The sequence below is a fragment of the Dipodomys spectabilis genome, unplaced genomic scaffold, assembly GCF_019054845.1.
Source record: "Dipodomys spectabilis isolate Male_0828 unplaced genomic scaffold, ASM1905484v1 ptg000669l, whole genome shotgun sequence".
Lineage (NCBI taxonomy): Eukaryota > Metazoa > Chordata > Mammalia > Rodentia > Heteromyidae > Dipodomys > Dipodomys spectabilis.
Window position 1 is genome coordinate 1,041,425 of NW_024871346.1, and position 9,573 is coordinate 1,050,997.

At 51.1% G+C, this 9,573-nt stretch overlaps 1 protein-coding gene across 1 annotated transcript in view; it reads left to right on the forward strand.

Moving 5' to 3' along the window:
- The window catches only part of Cilk1 (ciliogenesis associated kinase 1), a 32,813-nt gene extending 31,450 nt beyond the window's left edge, over window positions 1–1,363 (forward strand). The window contains exon 14 of the mRNA XM_042671915.1: window positions 621–1,363. Coding sequence (XP_042527849.1) covers window positions 621–775 — 155 coding nt within the window. The 3' untranslated portion in view covers window positions 776–1,363. The remainder of the gene's footprint in view (window positions 1–620) is intronic.
- Window positions 1,364–9,573: the final 8,210 nt, after the last annotated feature.

A 9,573-nucleotide genomic window follows, 5' to 3' on the forward strand; every position in this document is an offset into this window, starting at 1 on the left:
GGCTGCTGAACAGTTGCTGCATGCTGGGCCTGGCGTAGGCAGGTGAGACAGAGCTCCCGGCCTGGGGAGACGGGACCCTGGAGACAGTGAGCGAGTTGAGTAGGTATGACATACACCAAGGCAGATGCTCCCAAGTGCTACGGAAAAAATAGAACTGGCAGCAAGTAGGGCTTGTGGGGGTGGGTGTGTGGGTGCAAACTCTAATTTGAGCCATTGAGGAGCCTGCCTCAGACCTGAAGGAGGCCGGGGAGCGAGCCCCCTTCCGGTCTCCCGGGCCAGGCAGGCCAGGAAAGTCAGGGAGACCCTAGCCAGGCCACCCGAGAGCAGGACGGGCGTGCCGGACTGGCGGGTAGCAAGAGGAGGCCAAGGATGATGAGGAGTTGGGCTCCAGTGGCTCACGCCTGTAATCCCAGCTACTCAGAAGCCCAAGATCTGAGGATCTTGGTTCAAAGCCAGCCTGGGCAATAAATCCCAGGAGACTCTTACCTCCAATAAACTACCCTAAAAGCCAGAAGAGGAGCGGCGACTCACGTGGTAAGAGCGTCCATCTTGAGTAGAAAAGCTCAGTGAGCGTGCAAGGTGGAGCCCCTGTGGTGAGACCAGTCCGTCTCTGTCTGCAGGCTACTCCTCGCTGAAGGCCGTGCGGCCTCATCCAGGGCGACCTTTCTTCCACACCCAGCCTAGAAGCACCGCGGGGCTCGTGCCCCGGCCACCAGCCGCACAGCCCGTGCACGGCAGGACGGACTGGGCTTCCAAGTACCCATCGAGGCGGTGACCAGCAGCCCCGAGGCCTGGCCTTCCCGGAGGAAGCAGGCTGCCGCCTCTAAGCGCCGCGGGGTTCGCTGACAGAGAAGCAAGCCTGCACCTCGTGGGCGTCCTTCTGAACGAGATAGTTCCAGATTCCTCCTTTTTTTTAAGGTTTTTTTTTAAAGATTGATTTGAATGCAATACTCATTTTTTTGTATAAAATTATTTTATTTTATTCTGCACCCGGATCCCCTTATTTTCATAAGCAACGAGTGGCATTTTGTACATATAGGTTCTGTTTTAGCATTTTATACAGTCAACTTTGTAAGGAACTTTTTAAAGATTTAAGTGATTCTTTTTTCTTCCCGTTGGGGTTCCAGATAACGTTTTATACAGATTTTGAAGACAATGTAATGCTGTTGATCCAGTATTGGCCCAGGGGCGTGACGTGAGGCGGAGGGGAAGGACATGGACTTGACAGGAGCCGACATCATCGTGTGCTTTTATACTAAACGTGGCTCTGTCGGTACTGCAGGCTTTCTTGGACCAGCTGACCCATTGTTTCTTAATAGTCCGGCCCTGGCTGGATTTCCTTTCTTTTTTCTTTTCTTTCTTTCTATTTGTGTGTGTGTGCCGGTACTAGGGCTTGAACTCAGAGCCTTGGGCTTTCACTTGGCTTTCCTGCTCAAGGCTGTGCCACCTGAGCCAACCTTTCATGTCCCTAAACAGCCTCTTAATATGGAATTCATGGGTTTTATTCTAGTTTCCTAGGGCAAAGAACAGTTAAAATTCCAGTGAAACCAAGCTCAAGCCGTCATATCCTGTTTTCTTCCATTTTTGAAATCACACGGTGTTGCTATCAATCGGAGCTTTTCCTACAGACAGGTTCTCAGCAGAAAGGTTCACCTGCTCGGTTGACACACATCCCCACCAGGGTGTTCTAAAACTTGGCTTTACTCGTCAAGAATAGCTTTGATTATAGTATCTGAGATGGCAGTTTGCATTCGGCTCATTTCTCCAGAGTGCTAGAAGCAGCCCATAAATATTGTGACATAGCCAAATTCTCAGGACACATGGGGTTGGGGGCGGGGGTGGGGGGGGAGGGGACTTTAGGTAGGGGCCTGCTTACCTCGGTGTCACAGATGCCACAGCGCGAGTGTCCCCAGCGACCAGTCACCCCCAGCGACCAGTGCCATGTCAGCGTCCTAGCGCAGGGAGATTCTATTGGTCGGGCCGAGGCAGTTCCGGTGAGAGGTGTGTTCACAGCGCATTGCATTAAATGTCAGAGCTAGTTTGGAGACAGAAAAGCAAAGTCCATTCCCGTCATCTACACCCGGCACGCCAGCGTCCCTTCTGGTTACCTCTGAACCAGGCTAGAACATCGGGGAGCGCCGCTGTAACCCCAGCACCGGGCTGGCTTGCAGCCTCCCTGGGCTGTCAGCAACGCCCTCTTGGGCCGACGTACACAGCCAGGGGCCCACAGGTTGACAGGTGAGGACAGACAGTCCCGGATGGCTCTACCTAGTGCAGTGGTAAACGTTGAATCTGCTGCAGTTTGAGCAACTTACCAGGGCCACCAAAGGGCCTTAGCCTCAAATCGGGGAGTTGTTCGTGCTTTAGAGTCTCTCTCTCAAAATACACTCGACCGACATCTATGGTGCCAAGAGGCTGAAACGAGGATGGGGCGGATTTGCAGGTGTGCATCTCGCCGCTGAAAGCAGGAACAGGCCTTGGAAACGAAATATGTCATTAAGCAACCTCTTGAAGCCCAACTCATGTTTGTATTATATTCTTAACTCATTGTCTACGTAACAGAAAATGGGTTTTCAGAGATGAATCACTGACTGTGAGGTTAATATTTATTTTCTCTTTCTGTATTATATATATATATGTATGTATATGTATATATATATATATATAAAGTAAATTAATCTGAAACCTGACCTAGCTAGCTGGAAAGCTGGTTTAAATTGTAAATATCTCTTACAGAGACACACACCATATTCTCTGTACTTTAGCTTATGGTAACTAAGATTTATTACATTTTTTTAATTGGAAAAAAGTTTGTTATCTTGTTATTGCACATTCTGAAGCTGTTTCCTTCCTAATACTTTTGGAGGGCCTAACTAAAGAGGATACTTCATCTCCTCCTGATTTACCAGCAAGTAACTTCCCATCAAAAGATAAAGCTCACATTAATTCACACACAAGTCAAGAAGTGACTGGGCAGTTGAGAAGCAAAAATGCAGCTTAAATAACTGGCATATCCTAAGGTATTTCCATCTTCCAGTGGGGTAAAGGAAAATTGGTCTATGTGAGCTACGTGCCATAGAAGGATAGAAGAGCACTTTTAAGGGAAATAAAATGCTACCCGTTGAGTACATTTTTAGTCACAGTAGATTTTTTTTTTTTTTTTGCCAGTCATGAGGCCTGAACTCTGGGTCTGGGTGCTGTCCCTCAGCTCTTCATCTCAGGGCTAGCACTCTACCACTTGAGCCACAGTGCCACTTCTGGCTTTTTCTGCTTATATGGTGCTGAGGAGTCGAACCCAGGGCCTCATGCATGCAAGGCAAGCACTCTACCACAGAGCCACCTTCCCAGCCCTCACTGTAGAATTATAAAATGGAATACATGACATTTACAGGAGTGATGGGTTGGTTGAACTATACTTGTACATTTCTAGTCAGAAGGTTTTCTGGGATGTCAAGCAAAGGTATATGCCCAAACTGACTGACAGCGCCACAGAGAAGCCACGTTTGTATAGAAGCTCCCTTGACAAGATAGTTCACTTTACAATCAAATCCCGCTCATTAGCACCGCCTCGCCAACCCCAGGACAATAGAACTCACAGAGGCAGAAAATTGATTTTGCAAACACATTGCTTGCATAAAGGATCATATCTGTGTTTAAAAAAAAAAAGGTATATGTCATCTCCTGGAATGAAAAAACTTAAATATACTCAATGTAGCCCATGTCAGACAATTAGGATTGTTTCCGTTTTCAGCGCAAATACAGGAACTGTTGGAATCAAAGAGCATTGTGTGTTCTTAGGAAGTAGCATTTCCCTGTCTCAAAACATTGTGCCATTTAGCAGAGGAGGAAAAAAAAAAGGGAACACAGGCTGTACGTTTCACCTCAGTGTAAGACCAAAAACAATTTGTTTAGAAGAAAATACTGACATACTGTCATAGCCCTTTAAGCATATCGTAGCAACTTGATTAATATGTGTTGATAATTTTTAGAACTATTTTTGCAATTTCCAAACAAATGTACTGTATGTTTATATATGTACAATTTATTGAGAGAACCTTCTAGAAATTGACAAGACAAGCTGGAGGTGGGGGGATCTCATGTTAATCGGTATTACTGGTTTCTTTGTGAAGATATGTTTTATAGACACTGCTAGTGTGAATTTCGTGTCACCAGAACAAGGTCTTCTGATGGTGGATATCTCAGCATGGATAGAGTTTTGAGTTACATGGTTGGATTGCAACGCAGCAACAGAGAATATATTTATTTATAAAGCAAATACTCACCATAGTGAAAAGATGGCAGTACAGAAAACCACTGATGCCAGCCCTCCTGAAGAAAAGTTGCTTTTGGAATAGTTTGTCCTAGGATGTTGAATGAACTTCACTCTACGTAAGCAAACGTGTCCTGTTCCAAATAAAGTGACAGCTTAAGAACAAAAGAATTTGGGTGTTCTTGGTTTTGTTTTCATATTTTTCATTAAAAGATAACTAAGAAGGGCACTGGTGGCTCACACCTTTAACTCTAGCTACTCAGGAGGCTGAGATCAGGGTCACGGTTTGAGGCCAGCCCAGGCAGGAAGCTCTGTGAGACTCTTTACCTCCAATAAACCACTCAAAAAGGCTGAAAGCAGTGTAGCTCAAGTGGTAGAGCAATTGCCTTGTGCAAAAGAAGCCCAGGGACAGTGCTCAGCTTTCAAGGCCCAGGATGGGCAAAAAGAACGATAGCTTTAGGGGAGGAGGTCAGCTCAGTGGCAGAGGCCTTACATGCAAGTGAAGAACTGACGGGTCCGTCCCCAGCACCACACATGCACACTCAGACACACCACACATGCACGCTCACAGACACGCCACACATGCACTCAGACACGCCACACATGCACACTCACAGACACGCCACACATGCACACTCACAGATACGCCACACATGCACACTCAGACACGCCACACATGCACACTCACACAGACACCACATGCACACTCAGACACACCACATGCACACTCACAGACACACCACACATGCACACTCAGACACGCCACACATGCACGCTCAGACACGCCACACATGCACACTCAGACACACCACACATGCACACTCAGACACCACACATGCACGCTCAGACACGCCACACATGCACACTCACAGACACGCCACACATGCACACTCAGACACACCACACATGCACGCTCAGACACGCCACACATGCACACTCACACAGACACCACATGCACACTCAGACACACCACATGCACACTCACAGACACACCACACATGCACACTCAGACACCACACATGCACGCTCAGACACACCACACATGCACGCTCACAGACACGCCACACATGCACACTCAGACACACCACACATGCACGCTCAGACACACCACACATGCACGCTCACAGACGCCACACATGCACACTCAGACACACCACACATGCACACTCAGACACACCACACATGCACGCTCAGACATGCCACACATGCACACTCAGACACGCCACACATGCACACTCAGACATGCCACACATGCACACTCAGACACACCACACATGCACACTCAGACACGCCACACATGCACACTCACAGACACGCCACACGCACACTCAGACATATCACACATCCACGCTCAGACACGCCACACATGCACGCTCAGACACACCACACATGCACACTCACAGACACGCCACATGCACTCAGACACACCACACATGCACACTCAGATACACCACACATGCACGCTCAGACACACCACACATGCACACTCAGACACGCCACACATGCAAACTCAGACACGCCACACATGCACTCAGACATGCCACACATGCACACTCAGACACACCACACATGCACACTCAGACACGCCACACATGCACACTCACAGACACGCCACACGCACACTCAGACACACCACACATCCACGCTCAGACACGCCACACATGCACGCTCAGACACACCACACATGCACTCAGACACGCCACACATGCACACTCAGACACACCACACATGCACACTCAGACACACCACACATGCACGCTCAGACACACCACACATGCACACTCAGACACGCCACACATGCACACTCAGACACGCCACACATGCACACTCAGACATGCCACACATGCACACTCAGACACACCACACATGCACACTCACACAGACATACCACACATGCACACTCACACAGACACCACATGCACACTCAGACATGCCACACATGCACACAGACATGCCACACATGCCCACTCACAGACACCACAAGCACTCACACAGACACCACATGCACACTCACACAGACATGCCACACATGCACACTCACAGACACACCACGTGCACACTCAGATACACCACACATGCACACTCACAGATACACCACATGCACACTCAGACATACCACAATGCACACTCACACAGACACCACATGCACACTCAGACATGCCACACATGCACTCACACATGCACTCACACAGATATGCCACACATGCACACAAACACCACACATGCACACTCAGACACCACACATGCACACTCACAGACACACCACATGCACACTCAGACACACCACACATGCACACTCACAGACGCGCCACACATGCACAGATACACCACACATGCCCACTCACAGACACGCCACACATGCACACAGATACACCACACATGCACACTCAGACACAACATGCACACTTAGACACCACACATGCACACTCACAGATATGCCACACGTGCACAGACACACCACACATGCACACTCACACAGACACACACTTGAGTACTTCACTGGAGACTTCCATATTAAAAGGCTCCCATAATTTCTCCTTAATGCCTAGACTGGCGTTACTGACTGAGCTGCAAGAAGCCTTTTCCTGCAACGTGGAAGAGTTTGATTTGTTTTGAATTCAGCCATTAGTAATTTAGGTGCTTTGGGATGCTTTTTAAAAAGCAAGACCTTTCCACTATGTGGAAAATGAACTATGTGCCTTGTGTGCAGAGATGGGAGGGGGAAAGACAGCAAAGGAAAGGCTGACCTTGTCAAAAAGAAAAATAGGAAATGGCAACTGTCCATACAACACAATAATAACAAAATTTATATTATTTGTACTATTATAAAATGCAGAAAGCAACAATTCCTTGTTTGGTTTTCATCGTGCTTAATTTTTTATTTCCCAAGAGCGTAGTGCAGGAATTTCCCTAGATGGTCTTGGGCTTCCTGAAGCCCTCCATGTCCCCTGTCGCCAGCCCAAGGTGGACCTTTCTCGCTGTCACAGGCATTTGTCTTTCTTTCTTTTTTTTTTTTTTTTTTTGGGGGGGGGGGGGGGGGGGTCCGGTCGTGGGGCCTGAGCTCTGGGCCTGGGCGCTGTCCCTCAGCTCTGGCTTTAGGCATTTGTCTTTCAATATCACCTGCGTCCAAGACCCTTAAGTCCCAAAGTCTTCTATTTTTTTTTTTTTTTCCCCCCTGAAAGGACGAAAACGTCTTTGCCTGGCAATGAAAGTGAAGTAAAAAACATTAATTTTTTAATTAATTTTTTAACGTTCTCTAGGCTTTTTTCTTTAATTTAATGATGTATAGAGGAGCAGCGAGCCTTGAGCTGAAGAGCTGAGGGACAATGCCCAGGTTGAAGCCTCATGAAAAGAAAAAAAACAATAATAGAAGCCAGCCTGATGGCAGGCAGAATGAAAATAAAATAAGAAAAAAGAAATATCTTAGAAGTTTCAATTTCAAAAGAAAGGCAGACTGCCCCGCGCAGCGCCTCATTTGGATGTGTCTGGAGTCTTGGAAGCTTGACTACCCTACGTTCTCCTACAAATGGACCTTGAGAGCTTGTTTGGAGGTTCTAGCAGGGGAGCGCAGCTACTCGTATACCCTTGACCGAAGACCGGTCCTCCTCTATCGGGGATGGTCGTCCTCTTCGACCGAGCGCGCAGCTTCGGGAGGGACGCACATGGAGCGGTGAGGGAGGAAGGGGACACCCGCCTAGCCAGCCAGATCAGCCGAATCAACCCTGGCGATCAATGGGGTGACAGATGTCGCAGCCAGATCGCCCTCACATCCGAGGAAGCTACGGCGGCAGCGCGGTATATAAGGTGCAAGGAGCGCGCTCACCTTACACTTAGGTCGAGTTCGATTATTTGCGTCGGCGCTGTGACCTTCACGTAACGGTCGTGGCAGGAGTTAAAACTCACTAACAGAGGAAGAACGTGTTTTCACTCCCTCAAAACGAGAAAATCAGACGAAAATGACTGAAATTTGGGCTTTTTTTAACGTTACCCACAATTCCTTGCAGCTGGTGGCGTATGCTAAACACTAGATCTCCAAGAGTGAGACCTCCCGGAGCCCCGCCCTCGGCCCCGCCCCCGCCCCTGCAGCCCCGCCCCGGGCCCCGCCCCCTGCAGCCCCGCCCCGCGCCGCCTCCTGTGGCTCGGCGGTGCGAGCGGGTGTCAGGTCTGTGTCCGCGGCGTGCGCCGCTCCCGCCGGGCTCCCCGCCCAGCCCCTGCCCTCCGTGCGTCCCGCTGGGTCGGGATGGGATCGGGCCTGGGTCCTTGGTGTGGCTTCCCTCGGGCCTGGGGTCCGGGTCTCCGAGGCCCCAGGGCGCCTGGGGCCCGCGCCGCGCCCCGCCCCGCCGGGCTGCGGTCAGCACCCGCCGCCCGTCCGCAGCGAGGGCCGGGTCCGCGGCGAGCGGGGGGGGGGGGGGGGGGGGCACGGTGTGACCGTGACACCGATGCACTGCGCTGCGAGCGCGAGTGTGGTGTGACCAGAGTAAGAAATCTGAAAGCTGGAAAGGAAAGCACAGCCAAGCCAGGACCCGCCCCTCCTCCCCTCTTCCCTTCTCCCTCCTCCCTCCTCCTCCCCATCTTCCCTCCTCCCCCTCCTCCTCCTCCCCCTCCTCCCCATCTTCCCTCCTCCCCCTCCTCCCCCTCCTCCCCCATCTTCCCTCCTCCCCCTCCTCCCCCTCCTCCCCATCTTCCCTCCTCCCCATCTTCTCTCCCTCCCCCTCCTCCTCATTCTCCATCTTCCCTCCCTCCCCCCACATTCTCCATCTTTCCTCCTCCTCCTCCTCTTCCCTCCCTCCCCCTCCTCATTCTCCATCTTCCCTCCTCCTCCTCCTCCTCTTCCCTCCCTGCCCCCCTCCTCATTCTCCATCTTCTCTCCTCCTCCTCCTCTTCCCTCCCTGCTCCCCTCCTCATTCTCCATCTTCCCTCCTCCTCCTCTTCCCTCCCTCCCCCTCCTCATTCTCCATCTTTCCTCCTCCCCCTCCTCCTCCCCCTCCTCCCCATCTTCCCTCCTCCCCATCTTCTCTCCCTCCCCCTCCTCCTCCCCATCTTCCCTCCCTCCCCCCACATTCTCCATCTTTCCTCCTCCTCATCTTCCTCCCTCCCCCCTCCTCATTCTCCATCTTCCCTCCTCCTCCTCCTCCTCCTCCCCCTCCTCCCCGTCCCCTCCTCCCCTCCTTGCGGTGTGTAATGGCGGCGCGCTCTCGCTGATCGGGAGGACGCCGCAGGAGCAGCCGCCCTTTCCCGCGCCGACCCGCGCCTGCGGTCCCCTAGGGTCCCCGGCCCAGCGCCGGCCGCCGGGAGCCGAGCGC